At 44.3% G+C, this 19,285-nt stretch overlaps 1 protein-coding gene across 1 annotated transcript in view; it reads right to left on the minus strand.

Moving 5' to 3' along the window:
- The window catches only part of LOC147690325 (phospholipid-transporting ATPase IK-like), a 1,699,388-nt gene that overhangs the window by 322,453 nt on the left and 1,357,650 nt on the right, over nucleotides 1-19,285 (minus strand). The window contains exons 19-20 of the mRNA XM_086937963.1: nucleotides 18,552-18,627; nucleotides 5,890-6,004 (exon numbers count right to left, since the gene is read on the minus strand). Of these exons, the coding sequence (XP_086794089.1) occupies nucleotides 5,890-6,004; nucleotides 18,552-18,627 (191 nt within the window). The remainder of the gene's footprint in view (nucleotides 1-5,889; nucleotides 6,005-18,551; nucleotides 18,628-19,285) is intronic.

Consider the following 19,285-nt stretch of genomic DNA (forward strand, 5'->3'; position numbering starts at 1 on the left):
CAAGAAAAAGAAGAAGATTCAGAAGCAGAAAATTCTGAGCAAGAAGATAATCAAGTCCAGGAGAGTATTGAAAAGCAGAAGAGTAGCTCTGTGTGCAGGAACAAGAATCCTGAAACTGGGAAGCTAAAGGTGATCCCTGAAGAAGAGGAAGAATTACCAAGTACCAGCTGTAAGGATGATGTTTTTAATGGAGTGAAGCTGCTGAGTAAAGAAGTTCCTTGGTACAGATTTAAAGTCTCAGAAAATGTTACAGATGGGAGTGAAGAGTCTGAAATAAGAAAATTCAGAAAAAGAGCTTGGAAAGCTGAATGTAAAGAAAGCAAGCCTAAGAAGAAACTCTTGAGAAAAGGTGATGTCTGGCCTAAAGATTTAAAATTCAAATATGAAGTGTCAAGTCAGAAGAGTGATTCAGACAAAAAAGTGCAAGCTGGAGAAAACATTGAAATGATTACCAGGAAGAGCAAAAGATCATTGAGACCAAATGTAAAATACAAGTCTCCAGAATGGGCCTACATAACTATCACTCCAATAGTTGAGGAGTGCAGTAGCAGTCAAAATGGTGACAATGACTAGGTTTGGTTTTCTTTAAGTTGAGATTTATTTTTGGCATAAGGCTGAAGAAATTATGTTAGGGTGACACAAGGTCGAAGAAATTGTGTTAGCTGGAAACACTTTTATGTAAGACGCAAGGTCGAAGAAAACATGTTTTAGAATTTAAAAAAAAGAAAAAAAAGAGGGGGTATATACTATGTACTAATTTTTCAAAAATTTTCAAAAAATTTACTTTACTTTTTGTTTTGTTTTGTTTTGTTTTATACTACTCAGATTGATATTTGTTTTGTTGGTGCAATTCAAAATGTAGTTATGCAATTTAAAACTTAGTTCCCTAAATTCATTGGGGGTTGGGGATTCAAAGGTGGAAAGGATCCAACTTAGCTGAATAAAGAAAGGTTAAAGGATACAGAATTAGTAAGATGTAAGACTAAATACTAATTATGAGATAGATGAAATTAGAGCTTAAATACTAATCCAGAGTAAGCCTGAAACATGTTCAATAGATAAAATTTTTAATTGAAATTTTTGGGTGTTGTTTGGTGATTTTGAAATCACCAGATGAGGGAGTTGATGGAGCGAGCTTTAGAAAATATTGTATTCTAGCTCGTGATGTCATACTCTCATAACTTGAAGTAATATATTAATGAGTGTTTGCATGATTTGTTTAATTAACACAACCTAGATTAAGTTTGCACCACACATATACACGCGGGAAACTAATTACATGTGCTCTTGTTGCATTTGCAAGTCTGTTTTGTAACACATGATTAATATTGTCTTGTTTGTTATGTCTGTCCTATTGTCTTTGTCACTATTAATATGCGGCTGATCATTCATGGGATGTGCTTTTTATATGTGCTTACATGTTTGTCCTATGTTGTGTTTGTCTGTCTGTGTATCATTTAATCATCTTTTTACTCTTTCAGAAACATAAAGCTGGATTACATGAAGAATGGTAGTTATTTTATGTGTTGCTTTATTTGTTTGCTTTTGCTAAATGTCTTTTATTAGTGGGTTAATTAATAATTAGCAAGGGCTGGGTGGTACAGAAGGGTTTGTTTTACCTGAATTAATTATTCTTTTGTGTTTGTTTAAATAATAGTTTTCTGAAAAAGTGACGCAAGCTGAAAGTGGCGCAGTGACGCAAGTAAAAAGTGGCGCAGAAAATCGACGTCTTCTAAAAGAGGCCTGCTGATGCTAAGCCACAGGAGAAAGTTTATTTTGAAAAAAATGACAAGCCTACAAACTTTTATTGTGAAAGCTTTAAAAAAGGAACTGCTAAAGACGACTCTGTGGAGTGGTTCTGTTTGTGCCACGGAAAGCTCAGAACGGACAGGCTCAAGGTTGAAAGGAAGAGACGTGACAGATTTTGTATTGCTTGAACATCTTTGCTACAAAATGTAGCAGACTAAGGAACTGTCGCCAGGACTCTATGCATGAACAATGGCTCTGTGTAAAAAGCTTGATCTCGTGGTGGAAGATGTCACAGTTTACTGTGGCGTGAGGTGATTCAGCCAATGGAGAGCCAGAATTCAGCTAATGGAATGCGAAAAAATTGTTAGCTCAGCTTAATTTAGGGTATAAGAATAGGCTTTAGCTGCAGATTTTTTGGCTCACGCTTCTTGATTCCAGAGGGACGTTCTGCTGTCCGATGAATGCACGTTAGGAAAGGTAACTTTTAAGGACTTTGTTTCCAGGCAATGAGGGTAGAGACAGAGAGTTAGTTAGGTTTTGGAAATGCTCTTTTTCACTTATTTCTGCTAATGAATAATATTTTCTTGAATTAAGCTCTCTTTATAAATGCTAAATAAAACTTTCTTATGACTTTTTCTAATGCTTGCTTAATAAAGTTCCAAACCTAAGTTTTCCTGAATATGTTTGAATAAACTTTTAAAATGACAAGCTGGTCTTGTTTATTGTGAATGTCTTAAACAAACATATTAGATTCATTCGCCTCATGATTCAGCTGCTCTATTGTTTCTTATGGGCCTGGTATTGATTGGTAAGTGATGATAGTGGATTGTGACATCATTTATAAAGTATTTTAGTTGCAGCGCTGGATCAGTCGACGTCTAAGTTAAGTGACTATCGCAAATCATTGAGGAAAGTCTCAAATATCAGTGGTACAAACCAAATCCCTTGGCTTCTCCATGTAGCAACTTGGTGCAGGACATATCGATAATGCGAAGACCAAGTATTGGGCATTTGTGACAGATAGGTATGTTACTAACATAACCTCAGGGCGCTTAACTACTCAGTTTTTTTTAAATTTTAAGCTAAACCCTGGGTTTGACCCTTTTTTAGACTTGATCTCACCACTGCTGGCCAAAAGTTTGTACACAAGATTTCACTTGGGGTGTCTGCCTCGAATATGCTGAACCACCTTGGTTACTGACCCAGAAACATCTGTGTGTCCTGCTTATGGCCTAGAACTGGAGACCGAGGTTCATATTGTGTTCTTTTGCACTGAATACCATTATCCTTGAAGAAAGTGGATACGACCAATCTGTCTGAATTTGGGAATTAGACACTTCCGCGCTGCTCAAAGGATCCTAAAAACGGATACATCAACTCCTATTGTTTTTTCTGTAGGTAGATTTTTTATGAATGTCTGGTTCAGGCGCCAGAAAGCTGTAACTTTCATTGAGAAGGAGGCATCCGCTACTAGAGAAGCCAATATGTACGAGTCATTAGTGTTGTCTGCTCGAATGGATTTTTATTTTCTATTTTTTTTATCTCATTAGTTATTTGCACAATGCATTTTCGACTACAAGAGAAAACATAACAGTTGGGGGTTTAGTTTTGAATGTTTTTTAAGACAGTTTTTATTATTTTATTACATTTTATTTAGAACTTGCGAAAGAACAATTGACTGGTGTTTATGTGTGCTTTGATGGGTTGTATAAACCGAATAAAAATAAAGATGATGATTGTAATGAGTAACTATTCCTCTTTCCGTAAATTGTATGTTATGTCAAATTCTAATAGTGCAGGATCAGTAGAGATGAGTTCAATGTTGCACAATTGCCTTCGAAACTTACTGGCTTGACAATCTTTTTTGGAACTTAGAGCCAATGCATCCCAAGGACAATCTCTACCCATTTCCACTAAGGGCCTCATCTTTTTTAATTCAGAAAAAACTTGATACAGTCATTATGCGATTTCTGAACACCCAATCACTCCACGCTAAGTGGTTGACATCATCATCAGCCATTATCATCGGTTGTATCACGTATTGTTGCAATCCTATAAAAGCATTTATGATCAAGATTAATAATGCCTTGCTACATAAACACTCCACACCACTTGGAGTCAAGCTAGCCGGGCTGATGAGAGGTGTTACCTCGAAACCGGTCCGGTCCTCGGATGCTTGATTCCGTTCTGGGAAGGACATGGCTTTTGTAGTTCGGACTGGACTGTTCCCATGGGGCAACAGGGTCAGAGCTGATTTGCATATCGCCATTGTCTAACCCAGGGTGGTGTGGAGTGCAAAAAAAGATGGATTTGGGCCCAGATCTTTTGACTGGGGGAATGTGTGACATTGATCCACATTCGGTCCATCACTTGTTGTTTTTGCAATTGCCGCCCTAAGTGCGCTGGGGATGCCCAGACGTGGGTCCCAGGCACTCCACACCACTTGGAGTCAAGCTAGCCGGGCTGATGAGAGGTGTTACCTCGAAACCGGTCCGGTCCTCGGATGCTTGATTCCGTTCTGGGAAGGACATGGCTTTTGTAGTTCGGACTGGACTGTTCCCATGGGGCAACAGGGTCAGAGCTGATTTGCATATCGCCATTGTCTAACCCAGGGTGGTGTGGAGTGCAAAAAAACGATGGATTTGGGCCCAGATCTTTTGACTGGGGGAATGTGTGACATTGATCCACATTCGGTCCATCACTTGTTGTTTTTGCAATTGCCGCCCTAAGTGCGCTGGGGATGCCCAGACGTGGGTCCCAGGCACTCCACACCACTTGGAGTCAAGCTAGCCGGGCTGATGAGAGGTGTTACCTCGAAACCGGTCCGGTCCTCGGATGCTTGATTCCGTTCTGGGAAGGACATGGCTTTTGTAGTTCGGACTGGACTGTTCCCATGGGGCAACAGGGTCAGAGCTGATTTGCATATCGCTATTGTCTAACCCAGGGTGGTGTGGAGTGCAAAAAAACGATGGATTTGGGCCCAGATCTTTTGACTGGGGGAATGTGTGACATTGATCCGCATTCGGTCCATCACTTGTTGTTTTTGCAATTGCCGCCCTAAGTGCGCTGGGGATGCCCAGACGTGGGTCCCAGGCACTCCACACCACTTGGAGTCAAGCTAGCCGGGCTGATGAGAGGTGTTACCTCGAAACCGGTCCGGTCCTCGGATGCTTGATTCCGTTCTGGGAAGGACATGGCTTTTGTAGTTCGGACTGGACTGTTCCCATGGGGCAACAGGGTCAGAGCTGATTTGCATATCGCCATTGTCTAACCCAGGGGTGTGGAGTGCAAAAAAACGATGGATTTGGGCCCAGATCTTTTGACTGGGGGAATGTGTGACATTGATCCACATTCGGTCCATCACTTGTTGTTTTTGCAATTGCCGCTCTAAGTGCGCTGGGGATGCCCAGACGTGGGTCCCAGGCACTCCACACCACTTGGAGTCAAGCTAGCCGGGCTGATGAGAGGTGTTACCTCAAAACCGGTCCGGTCCTCGGATGCTTGATTCCGTTCTGGGAAGGACATGGCTTTTGTAGTTCGGACTGGACTGTTCCCATGGGGCAACAGGGTCAGAGCTGATTTGCATATCGCCATTGTCTAACCCAGGGTGGTGTGGAGTGCAAAAAAACGATGGATTTGGGCCCAGATCTTTTGACTGGGGGAATGTGTGACATTGATCCACATTCGGTCCATCACTTGTTGTTTTTGCAATTGCTACATAAACACAGCATGTTATGGAACCCAATCACTTAATAAAGCAAAACACACACGAAGAACTGGGACCAAAGCAGAATCTAGCTGACATAAAATATGTGTTTACTCACTGGTTTGCTCATTACTTGGTGGTGTGTCAATATAGGTGATGGCTTTGTTCACATTTTCTGCTGCTACTCAGCCAAATATGTGATAAAAATCAAGATTAAAGTTGCTTGCCCAGACTGATTAAGAATCAACCATAAATAATCATGGTCTGCCCAAGAAGATATAAACATGGTACGGTTCTCAAAGCATGCTATACTTTTTGTGTGGGTTAAGGTAAATTTGTGTGCAGCCCACAACTCCACAACCCCATGTGCATCTCAAACTGCAACAACAGCCAAATGTTCTGCAGAAAATGTAAACAACAAAGTACTGTCTTACTAGCAATTCTCCTGTGACCACAAGGGCTGTTCGGCGAAAATCTGATGTCGTGTCACTCTTCAAGATAACATTCCCCTTGGTTGAGGTATTTTTCAAAGTGGCATCCATCATTTCACTAAGGGAAAGAAAGTATATTCGAAGAATGAAATCTGAACCGTTACTGACTCAGGATGTGACTTTTTTATCCAGGGTTGGCATCTGTCATAATTGGAATATGCTGAGAACATTCCTTTACACCTTTGGGTCTGCTTGTCAAATAGGCACCTTTTGTGGGCATGCAAGAAACTCTAGGTGCATAAAGCTACCTAGAAATGTCCAGTACACATTCATCAGCTCTTATATCATGAGAGATGTATCTATGCTCATTATATTGCCTTTACAGTTAAAGTCAGGGAGGGGGAAAATTAATTTAGGTTTCAAATCTTTTGTCTTTAAAGATAAAGTTATCAATACAAAGACAGGCACCAACAATCAACTCACACAAGTCAGTCAAAACATTTTTATTTGGCTGTACAGCCATAAAAAGAAGTTACATTACTGAAACAATGGTAAAACGTGTATAAACATCAGAAAAAAAGCACCAGATGAAAAATAGTAAGTATGATAGATAAAAATAAATATAATTCCAACACATAGATCCAAAGGACTTTGGGCCAGATGTAGAAAGCCAAATTACAATCGCAAACAATGACATTTGCAGAATTTCAGTGTTTGGCTGTGTGCAATGTAGGTAGGCAAATACCCACTTGCAACATAAGGAATCGCAAAAATTGTGATTCCTTATTTTGCGCAAGCATTTGGAGATTCACAATTTGTGATTCTATAAATGCTATCGCAAATTGTGATATTGCCTTAAGGAATTTGCAAACTTCCACCAACTTCAAGTTGGTGGTATTTTGCGATTTCCTTTAAAAAAGCACTTTTGGCATGTATGTGCGCCACATGTGCACACATGCACACTTCAGGGGTGCAACAGGGTGTCCTTTTGGAACCCTTGCACCCTTGAAATTGCGCACGCAATTTGCGAGTACCTCTTGGTTACTCGCAAAATGTGTGCGCAAATCCCATTCATTCCTATGGCCCTCTTGGCCCATAGGAATGAATGGGAAGATATTCCTTGATTATGAATCTCAATTTGCGATTCGCAATTAAGGAATATTAAGGAATCACAATTATTTTTGCGATTCCTACATACATTCCATTTAGTGAGTCCTTAATAGCGAATCGGGAAAAATCGCTATTAAGGACTCGCAAAATTGACTTTACCTACATCTGGCCCTTAATCTGAGCTTTAAGTAGGTCAAGCATAAGGCACTTCAAAGGTCATCAAAATTAACATTATTCACTGCTCTCCTGAGTTTGAGAGCGTGGCGTACAAAGGTGATGATGATAAGACAACAATTTCCAGAGTCTGGGAGCTGAAGGCGCTGCAAACATTCTTTATGGGACCTTATGCCATAAGTGCATAATAGTGGTCATAGATTTTGTTTTCTTGGGGGCACACAAACACTGCAAACAAACATAAAATGTGCTAGGGATTGCTTGCAAGTTTTGTCACAAGGGCAAGGAGGCATACATTGAAACCAAGTGCCCTGGTGGGGGTAAGCAATCATAAAGTTCAAAGTGCTGAATCTAAAACAGGTTAGGAAAAATCTATGGGGCCCATTAGGACGGCAGGCGGATCGCCCCCGCCGGGCCGGCGATAGTCACAGCTGGCCCGGCGGGGGCGATCCGCCGGCCATCCACACTTCAAAGACCAGCATTGTGGCGGGCGGTGCTGTGAGCACTGCCCGCCACAATGCTGGGAATAGGGGATGCCACTGCCACAGTGGTGGTGCCATCCTAATTGCAGGTGCGGGACCGACACACCCCTTGCGGACGGTCCCGCATTCGGTTACGGTGGTGGGCGGACAAACCCCTAAGTTTGGTATTTGTGACCCATATTAAGTATGATTCTGGGTCTTCTTCGTGTTTTATGTCTAGATACCATGGAACTGTACTCATCCATTGGTTTTTGAAGAATCTAACGTGGTTTCTATGTTGAAAAGAAATAATTTTCACTGTGAGTTTTGAACTATTGTTGATTTCTATGGAGAAATGAAATGAATGATAAGAAATTAAATGAATGATGGGCCAATGTCAGAAAACCCCCTTTTAGGATGGGCAATTCAAGGATGGCCAAAGATCAGTCTTGTCTCAGGCAGTCTTTAATGACCATGCGTGAAAATGTGCTTTGCTGTGAGTGCTAAATGTTAATCCATGTAAGTAATGGAGCCGTCAGCGCCTAGTTCTCTAAAAAGGAAGGTCCAGCCTTGAGGTGGGCAAAATGGCTGACTGGGCTTTTAGGAATCACTAGGAGCCTTCAAAGGAATTTGTTTTCAATTCTTTGGAGACTACCAGGAAGGGTAAATCCCTAGACGTCTGCCCCATAACACCCGAAGGAGAGACATTTACTTTTGTATAGGGAAATCAGTTCCTTAAAGGGTTTTCGGCCCAGTTATTTAGAGATATTTTAAATACCATCAATAGCTCCAATAAATTTAGAAGCTCTCTGAGGTAAAAGCCCTTCCTAACTAAACCTTTATGAAAACGTGACGCCAAGATATTTAAAACTCCACTTTTACAATGGGGGTTCTATCTGTGTCGAATGTGCGTAAGGGGTCTTTTGGGCTGCAAACCATTATATGTGATTTCTGATGGTTTATTTTCAAGTTTAGGCCCCCCATAAAATCATTAAATGTATCAAGGAGCAATTGCAGCCCACTGGCAGTGGGGATCAAGCCCCTGTCATCCACATATAATGCAACAAGTAATTGACAATTCCCGACTCTGGGAAGGTCTTTGGCTTTGGCTGTCAGCACCGCTTGAAGGTATGTATATAAAAAAGAAATAAAAAATGGTCCTAACATATAACAATGCCTCACACCCTTGGTACAATGCCCATTTAAATGAAAGTGTACAATCCCCATTTAAATTAAATTAAACCCGAACCTTTGTGACACAGTGGAGGCGTATTAAAAAATCTATCAGAACTGAAAGGATCCCTGCTTTGCACATAGTGAACCACAGCTTGTCCTGTCCACAGAATCAAACGTGCTAGAGAGGCGCATGAAGGCCATACGTAGAGCCCCTCCCTAGCTAGAATGTATTTCCCTGATATCGGTAGAATATTTAATGTTTGCTCAACTGTGCCTAGCCCCTGACGGAAACCATTTTGTGTATCCAAGAAAAATCTGTTGTCAAATATTTAATTTTCCAGGATCTGTAAAAGGACCTGCCCCAGAATATTGACTGAGGAGTCCAAGAGGGAGATGTTTCTATAACATAAGGGTTTGCTTCTATTTTTTTAAAAAATATAGGTGTAATATGGGACTCCTTCCAGGAATATGGGATGTCACCGCTAACTACAGCACGAAAAATGTTAGTTAAAATATATGCCCAGAAGGCAGGATCCTGCCTTTAAACGTCAATGGGGACCCCATTGGCACCTGGTGCCTTTCTGGCAGATGATTGTAATATGGCCCTAGATACTACATTGACCTCAGTGGAATCACTTAGGGCTAATCTAATATTTCAGTACCTGATGGGGTTAGTAAATCTAATGCTGTTTTAGAAAGAAGATCACAGGAGAATATTTTCAAAAAATATCCATCCCAGTTCTCAGGTAAAATGTTGAATTCTATTTTGGGTTAGTTATCATTTGAGAAGTATGGTATGTTTATTACTACTCAGAAGGCCCTAGAGTCTCTAAGTAAGGTGGCAACTTGAAGGACATCCCAGGCCTAATTTCTTTCATCCTGTTTACTTTTTCCTAAAAGTATTTTATATGAGGATCTTGATTTTCTCACAACCTCACTGTTGCGGGGAGATGCCTTAAGGGGCTCCCTTAGCTGTTTAAGTGCAGCAGGGCATGCATGGGTGAACCATTTGTGAGGACAGGGTTCTGTGTGTTTTTACTTAGTAACCAACAAGCTTGAAGCAAAGTTGCATAGACCATCGATTTACAAAAGGGGGTGGTGATGAACAGAGTGTCTGAATTGAGCAGACCACTCTTACCCAGTCCAAAGATCAGGGCTTGATCCATCACCGTTATTTATCTCACTGCCCCATCCCAGCTCAGAACCTGGCTATATGCAAATCAGTCTGTCCCTGGCCCAGTGCATCATGGGAACAGGGCAGACTAAACTACCAAGCCAATTCTTTACCAGAAAGGAGACAAGCTACCGGGGACCGGTTTCTGGCATTTCAGCCTCTTCGGCCCGGCTTGCTTGAATCCTGATGGAGCAGTGAGAAAGGGACTCATGTCTGAGTATACCCTGCCACACCTATAGTGGCCAAAATCGATTTACAAAAGGGGGTGGTGATGAACAGAGTGTCTGAATTGAGCAGACCACTCTTACCCAGTCCAAAGATCAGGGCTTGATCCATCACCGTTATTTATCTCACTGCCCCATCCCAGCTCAGAACCTGGCTATATCCAAATCAGTCTGTCCCTGGCCCAGTGCATCATGGGAACAGGGCAGACTAAACTACCAAGCCAATTCTTTACCAGAAAGGAGACAAGCTACCGGGGACCGGTTTCTGGCATTTCAGCCTCTTCGGCCCGGCTTGCTTGAATCCTGATGGAGCAGTGAGAAAGGGACTCATGTCTGAGTATACCCTGCCACACCTATAGTGGCCAAAATCGATTTACAAAAGGGGGTGGTGATGAACAGAGTGTCTGAATGGAGCAGACCACTCTTACCCAGTCCAAAGATCAGGGCTTGATCCATCACCGTTATTTATCTCACTGCCCCATCCCAGCTCAGAACCTGGCTATATGCAAATCAGTCTGTCCCTGGCCCAGTGCATCATGGGAACAGGGCAGACTAAACTACCAAGCCAATTCTTTACCAGAAAGGAGACAAGCTACCGGGGACCGGTTTCTGGCATTTCAGCCTCTTCGGCCCGGCTTGCTTGAATCCTGATGGAGCAGTGAGAAAGGGACTCATGTCTGAGTATACCCTGCCACACCTATAGTGGCCAAAATCGATTTACAAAAGGGGGTGGTGATGAACAGAGTGTCTGAATGGAGCAGACCACTCTTACCCAGTCCAAAGATCAGGGCTTGATCCATCACCGTTATTTATCTCACTGCCCCATCCCAGCTCAGAACCTGGCTATATGCAAATCAGTCTGTCCCTGGCCCAGTGCATCATGGGAACAGGGCAGACTAAACTACCAAGCCAATTCTTTACCAGAAAGGAGACAAGCTACCGGGGACCGGTTTCTGGCATTTCAGCCTCTTCGGCCCGGCTTGCTTGAATCCTGATGGAGCAGTGAGAAAGGGACTCATGTCTGAGTATACCCTGCCACACCTATAGTGGCCAAAATCGATTTACAAAAGGGGGTGGTGATGAACAGAGTGTCTGAATTGAGCAGACCACTCTTACCCAGTCCAAAGATCAGGGCTTGATCCATCACCGTTATTTATCTCACTGCCCCATCCCAGCTCAGAACCTGGCTATATGCAAATCAGTCTGTCCCTGGCCCAGTGCATCATGGGAACAGGGCAGACTAAACTACCAAGCCAATTCTTTACCAGAAAGGAGACAAGCTACCGGGGACCGGTTTCTGGCATTTCAGCCTCTTCGGCCCGGCTTGCTTGAATCCTGATGGAGCAGTGAGAAAGGGACTCATGTCTGAGTATACCCTGCCACACCTATAGTGGCCAAAATCGATTTACAAAAGGGGGTGGTGATGAACAGAGTGTCTGAATTGAGCAGACCACTCTTACCCAGTCCAAAGATCAGGGCTTGATCCATCACCGTTATTTATCTCACTGCCCCATCCCAGCTCAGAACCTGGCTATATGCAAATCAGTCTGTCCCTGGCCCAGTGCATCATGGGAACAGGGCAGACTAAACTACCAAGCCAATTCTTTACCAGAAAGGAGACAAGCTACCGGGGACCGGTTTCTGGCATTTCAGCCTCTTCGGCCCGGCTTGCTTGAATCCTGATGGAGCAGTGAGAAAGGGACTCATGTCTGAGTATACCCTGCCACACCTATAGTGGCCAAAATCGATTTACAAAAGGGGGTGGTGATGAACAGAGTGTCTGAATTGAGCAGACCACTCTTACCCAGTCCAAAGATCAGGGCTTGATCCATCACCGTTATTTATCTCACTGCCCCATCCCAGCTCAGAACCTGGCTATATGCAAATCAGTCTGTCCCTGGCCCAGTGCATCATGGGAACAGGGCAGACTAAACTACCAAGCCAATTCTTTACCAGAAAGGAGACAAGCTACCGGGGACCGGTTTCTGGCATTTCAGCCTCTTCGGCCCGGCTTGCTTGAATCCTGATGGAGCAGTGAGAAAGGGACTCATGTCTGAGTATACCCTGCCACACCTATAGTGGCCAAAATCGATTTACAAAAGGGGGTGGTGATGAACAGAGTGTCTGAATTGAGCAGACCACTCTTACCCAGTCCAAAGATCAGGGCTTGATCCATCACCGTTATTTATCTCACTGCCCCATCCCAGCTCAGAACCTGGCTATATGCAAATCAGTCTGTCCCTGGCCCAGTGCATCATGGGAACAGGGCAGACTAAACTACCAAGCCAATTCTTTACCAGAAAGGAGACAAGCTACCGGGGACCGGTTTCTGGCATTTCAGCCTCTTCGGCCCGGCTTGCTTGAATCCTGATGGAGCAGTGAGAAAGGGACTCATGTCTGAGTATACCCTGCCACACCTATAGTGGCCAAAATCGATTTACAAAAGGGGGTGGTGATGAACAGAGTGTCTGAATTGAGCAGACCACTCTTACCCAGTCCAAAGATCAGGGCTTGATCCATCACCGTTATTTATCTCACTGCCCCATCCCAGCTCAGAACCTGGCTATATGCAAATCAGTCTGTTCCTGGCCCAGTGCATCATGGGAACAGGGCAGACTAAACTACCAAGCCAATTCTTTACCAGAAAGGAGACAAGCTACCGGGGACCGGTTTCTGGCATTTCAGCCTCTTCGGCCCGGCTTGCTTGAATCCTGATGGAGCAGTGAGAAAGGGACTCATGTCTGAGTATACCCTGCCACACCTATAGTGGCCAAAATCGATTTACAAAAGGGGGTGGTGATGAACAGAGTGTCTGAATTGAGCAGACCACTCTTACCCAGTCCAAAGATCAGGGCTTGATCCATCACCGTTATTTATCTCACTGCCCCATCCCAGCTCAGAACCTGGCTATATGCAAATCAGTCTGTCCCTGGCCCAGTGCATCATGGGAACAGGGCAGACTAAACTACCAAGCCAATTCTTTACCAGAAAGGAGACAAGCTACCGGGGACCGGTTTCTGGCATTTCAGCCTCTTCGGCCCGGCTTGCTTGAATCCTGATGGAGCAGTGAGAAAGGGACTCATGTCTGAGTATACCCTGCCACACCTATAGTGGCCAAAATCGATTTACAAAAGGGGGTGGTGATGAACAGAGTGTCTGAATTGAGCAGACCACTCTTACCCAGTCCAAAGATCAGGGCTTGATCCATCACCGTTATTTATCTCACTGCCCCATCCCAGCTCAGAACCTGGCTATATGCAAATCAGTCTGTCCCTGGCCCAGTGCATCATGGGAACAGGGCAGACTAAACTACCAAGCCAATTCTTTACCAGAAAGGAGACAAGCTACCGGGGACCGGTTTCTGGCATTTCAGCCTCTTCGGCCCGGCTTGCTTGAATCCTGATGGAGCAGTGAGAAAGGGACTCATGTCTGAGTATACCCTGCCACACCTATAGTGGCCAAAATCGATTTACAAAAGGGGGTGGTGATGAACAGAGTGTCTGAATTGAGCAGACCACTCTTACCCAGTCCAAAGATCAGGGCTTGATCCATCACCGTTATTTATCTCACTGCCCCATCCCAGCTCAGAACCTGGCTATATGCAAATCAGTCTGTCCCTGGCCCAGTGCATCATGGGAACAGGGCAGACTAAACTACCAAGCCAATTCTTTACCAGAAAGGAGACAAGCTACCGGGGACCGGTTTCTGGCATTTCAGCCTCTTCGGCCCGGCTTGCTTGAATCCTGATGGAGCAGTGAGAAAGGGACTCATGTCTGAGTATACCCTGCCACACCTATAGTGGCCAAAATCGATTTACAAAAGGGGGTGGTGATGAACAGAGTGTCTGAATTGAGCAGACCACTCTTACCCAGTCCAAAGATCAGGGCTTGATCCATCACCGTTATTTATCTCACTGCCCCATCCCAGCTCAGAACCTGGCTATATGCAAATCAGTCTGTCCCTGGCCCAGTGCATCATGGGAACAGGGCAGACTAAACTACCAAGCCAATTCTTTACCAGAAAGGAGACAAGCTACCGGGGACCGGTTTCTGGCATTTCAGCCTCTTCGGCCCGGCTTGCTTGAATCCTGATGGAGCAGTGAGAAAGGGACTCATGTCTGAGTATACCCTGCCACACCTATAGTGGCCAAAATCGATTTACAAAAGGGGGTGGTGATGAACAGAGTGTCTGAATTGAGCAGACCACTCTTACCCAGTCCAAAGATCAGGGCTTGATCCATCACCGTTATTTATCTCACTGCCCCATCCCAGCTCAGAACCTGGCTATATGCAAATCAGTCTGTCCCTGGCCCAGTGCATCATGGGAACAGGGCAGACTAAACTACCAAGCCAATTCTTTACCAGAAAGGAGACAAGCTACCGGGGACCGGTTTCTGGCATTTCAGCCTCTTCGGCCCGGCTTGCTTGAATCCTGATGGAGCAGTGAGAAAGGGACTCATGTCTGAGTATACCCTGCCACACCTATAGTGGCCAAAATCGATTTACAAAAGGGGGTGGTGATGAACAGAGTGTCTGAATTGAGCAGACCACTCTTACCCAGTCCAAAGATCAGGGCTTGATCCATCACCGTTATTTATCTCACTGCCCCATCCCAGCTCAGAACCTGGCTATATGCAAATCAGTCTGTCCCTGGCCCTTCTGCTTAATTCAGAGACTCTGTCCCTCACCACCCCTTGTTGTAAATATTTTTGTCCACCCTAAGCGTGGAAGGGTATTCTCAGATGTGAGACCCTTGCTCATTGCACCATCAGGATTCAAGCAAACCGGGCCGAAGACGGCTGTAATGCCAGAAACCGGTCCCCGGGAGCTTGTTTCCTTCCCAGTGTAAGAATTGGCTTTTGTAGTTTGGTTTGCCCTGTTCCCATCATGCACTGGGACAGGAACAGACTAATTTGCATACAGCCAGGTTCTGAAACTGGGATGGTGCAGTGAGCTAAAAAACGGTGTTGGATCTAGCCCTGATCTCTTGACTGGGTGAGAGCTTTCTGCTTAATTCAGAGACTCTGTCCCTCACCACCCCTTGTTGTAAATATTTTTGTCCACCCTAAGCGTGGAAGGGTATTCTCAGATGTGAGACCCTTGCTCATTGCACCATCAGGATTCAAGCAAACCGGGCCGAAGACGGCTGTAATGCCAGAAACCGGTCCCCGGGAGCTTGTTTCCTTCCCAGTGTAAGAATTGGCTTTTGTAGTTTGGTTTGCCCTGTTCCCATCATGCACTGGGACAGGAACAGACTAATTTGCATACAGCCAGGTTCTGAAACTGGGATGGTGCAGTGAGCTAAAAAACGGTGTTGGATCTAGCCCTGATCTCTTGACTGGGTGAGAGCTTTCTGCTTAATTCAGAGACTCTGTCCCTCACCACCCCTTGTTGTAAATATTTTTGTCCACCCTAAGCGTGGAAGGGTATTCTCAGATGTGAGACCCTTGCTCATTGCACCATCAGGATTCAAGCAAACCGGGCCGAAGACGGCTGTAATGCCAGAAACCGGTCCCCGGGAGCTTGTTTCCTTCCCAGTGTAAGAATTGGCTTTTGTAGTTTGGTTTGCCCTGTTCCCATCATGCACTGGGACAGGAACAGACTAATTTGCATACAGCCAGGTTCTGAAACTGGGATGGTGCAGTGAGCTAAAAAACGGTGTTGGATCTAGCCCTGATCTCTTGACTGGGTGAGAGCTTTCTGCTTAATTCAGAGACTCTGTCCCTCACCACCCCTTGTTGTAAATATTTTTGTCCACCCTAAGCGTGGAAGGGTATTCTCAGATGTGAGACCCTTGCTCATTGCACCATCAGGATTCAAGCAAACCGGGCCGAAGACGGCTGTAATGCCAGAAACCGGTCCCCGGGAGCTTGTTTCCTTCCCAGTGTAAGAATTGGCTTTTGTAGTTTGGTTTGCCCTGTTCCCATCATGCACTGGGACAGGAACAGACTAATTTGCATACAGCCAGGTTCTGAAACTGGATGGTGCAGTGAGCTAAAAAACGGTGTTGGATCTAGCCCTGATCTCTTGACTGGGTGAGAGCTTTCTGCTTAATTCAGAGACTCTGTCCCTCACCACCCCTTGTTGTAAATATTTTTGTCCACCCTAAGCGTGGAAGGGTATTCTCAGATGTGAGACCCTTGCTCATTGCACCATCAGGATTCAAGCAAACCGGGCCGAAGACGGCTGTAATGCCAGAAACCGGTCCCCGGGAGCTTGTTTCCTTCCCAGTGTAAGAATTGGCTTTTGTAGTTTGGTTTGCCCTGTTCCCATCATGCACTGGGACAGGAACAGACTAATTTGCATACAGCCAGGTTCTGAAACTGGGATGGTGCAGTGAGCTAAAAAACGGTGTTGGATCTAGCCCTGATCTCTTGACTGGGTGAGAGCTTTCTGCTTAATTCAGAGACTCTGTCCCTCACCACCCCTTGTTGTAAATATTTTTGTCCACCCTAAGCGTGGAAGGGTATTCTCAGATGTGAGACCCTTGCTCATTGCACCATCAGGATTCAAGCAAACCGGGCCGAAGACGGCTGTAATGCCAGAAACCGGTCCCCGGGAGCTTGTTTCCTTCCCAGTGTAAGAATTGGCTTTTGTAGTTTGGTTTGCCCTGTTCCCATCATGCACTGGGACAGGAACAGACTAATTTGCATACAGCCAGGTTCTGAAACTGGGATGGTGCAGTGAGCTAAAAAACGGTGTTGGATCTAGCCCTGATCTCTTGACTGGGTGAGAGCTTTCTGCTTAATTCAGAGACTCTGTCCCTCACCACCCCTTGTTGTAAATATTTTTGTCCACCCTAAGCGTGGAAGGGTATTCTCAGATGTGAGACCCTTGCTCATTGCACCATCAGGATTCAAGCAAACCGGGCCGAAGACGGCTGTAATGCCAGAAACCGGTCCCCGGGAGCTTGTTTCCTTCCCAGTGTAAGAATTGGCTTTTGTAGTTTGGTTTGCCCTGTTCCCATCATGCACTGGGACAGGAACAGACTAATTTGCATACAGCCAGGTTCTGAAACTGGGATGGTGCAGTGAGCTAAAAAACGGTGTTGGATCTAGCCCTGATCTCTTGACTGGGTGAGAGCTTTCTGCTTAATTCAGAGACTCTGTCCCTCACCACCCCTTGTTGTAAATATGCATAGACCATCGAAGCTCACCAGCACATCCTCAACTTGTACCTTCTCATTTAAGCAGGTCATAACTTCAACAAACATTTCTTGTGGTCTACTTTATCGAATTTTAAGTGGATACCCCTATTTTTCAAAAACTGCAGGTCAGGAAGAGTTCTACGTGTTTGTAGATTAGCAAGGGGGTATATAAACCTAAGAACTAATGGGTTGTGGTCAAGATGGATAGATGGTAAAATGTGTGAATCTTTGAATCTTGTATATCTGGTACAAAGAGAGATAAAACCAAGACAAAGTAAAAAGATGAGTCCTTGCCTCTACCAGTAAAGGTTGGAGAGATTGGTTCACCTTCCCTTCCCTAAAAAAAGCTCAGTCTCTAAAATTAAATAATTTCATGATACTCTGATTTAGTGCCCACGTGTCCTGACAAAATACAACATCTTACTCTTTAATCAAATCTAACCGGTCTCTATTATTCAGCTTATTGCTGATGCCTTCAATGTTCCAGGAAAATAATTTTAAGCAATCTGATCTGGTGCAGCCGATGCTCAAGAGGTAGCTTAAGATTCACTTGGGGGTGGGCACTTGGAATGTCCTCCTTGTTGGTATCCAGTACCATGTTGTCAGAGGGATGGAAGAATAGGTAGTCACTCAACGTCTAACATGGAAGCCAGGATCCTAAAGCGCTTTAATAATGAGTGGAAGAAAACATGGGCTAGTGAAATGGAATAGACCCTTGAGCTGGGTTATGGCAAGGGGTTTGTGCAATGGATGTGGAGTGATAGAAAAAGCCCAGTGGCAAAGCACAAGTCATGCCCAAGTCTTTTGTGCAGTAATCCAATCTTTGTAATAGTTGACTTATCAGGTGTGGGTTTCTAAAGTTTATTACGACACAGCCACTCCTTGAAAACCTGGGAGAATGTCCCATCCAGCCCACTCTAATAGCCATGATGATTGTAATGACTAGATATTTGGCCAAACTGCGTTCGCTGAAAACTATTGAGTGACTTTATTTCTTAAACCTGGCCAGTCCTTGTGTGTGCCTTTAGGTACAGGAGGGACAACCTCTAGGATAATACCATATGGCGTGAATTCCCACACAAGTATTTTCCAACTGCCTGCCGGGCTCCATCCTTCGTCCTCATGACTGACAACCAACATACTAGAAGCAAAAAATTATGGTCAAACAAAGGTTGGCACACAAAGTATTCTTTGACTTACCTGATCTTATATTCATCCAGAATCTCCATGTCATCGGAAAGCAGCTGGCTGGCGAAACCAATGTTTACTGCTGTTTCTGAAATAGAGAAATTTTATTTTCTTTAGGAAATAATACATTGAATTAATGCTACCACCTATTTATTACTAGCACTGTCCATTGTTACTCAACTATTGAGGTGGAGGCAGGTTGTGTTGATGCCAAACTGAATCTGCCTCCCACCCTTGGTGTATCACAAGATGATTAGTGAGGTTCTCATAGGATGCATAATATGAATGTTCAATCCAAGTGAATGCAATGCACTGTGCCTTGATGCTTGGAGAATATTATGGGGAATTTATCCTCACCATTTCTTTCTTAGATAAAATGAAGTTACAGGCCCCAGAAGAAACTCAGTTTCGCGGTTGGCTTTATAAATATTAGTAATCTAAGGTATAAATCTAGCAGAAAGAGAGAATCTTACATTGTTCTCTGTCTTTCCATTGTCAGTCATGAACAGACTCTGGACAATGATAGTAATCTAAGGTATGAATATAGCAGGAAGAGAGAACTTTACATTGTTCTCTGTCTTTCCTTTGTTAATCACGAGTAGACTCTGGACAATGAAGAGTCTGACTGTAACCCTGCAGTTTTACCTAAACTGTAGCTAGTCCAACACAATATAGAAGTTTGAGCTAGACTGTGCTTTTTGTGGATAGTGGTACTTATTTGCATGTGGATAGTCCCCTTGGAAGGG

Source organism: Lissotriton vulgaris, chromosome 9 (assembly GCF_964263255.1).
Source record: "Lissotriton vulgaris chromosome 9, aLisVul1.2, whole genome shotgun sequence".
Lineage (NCBI taxonomy): Eukaryota > Metazoa > Chordata > Amphibia > Caudata > Salamandridae > Lissotriton > Lissotriton vulgaris.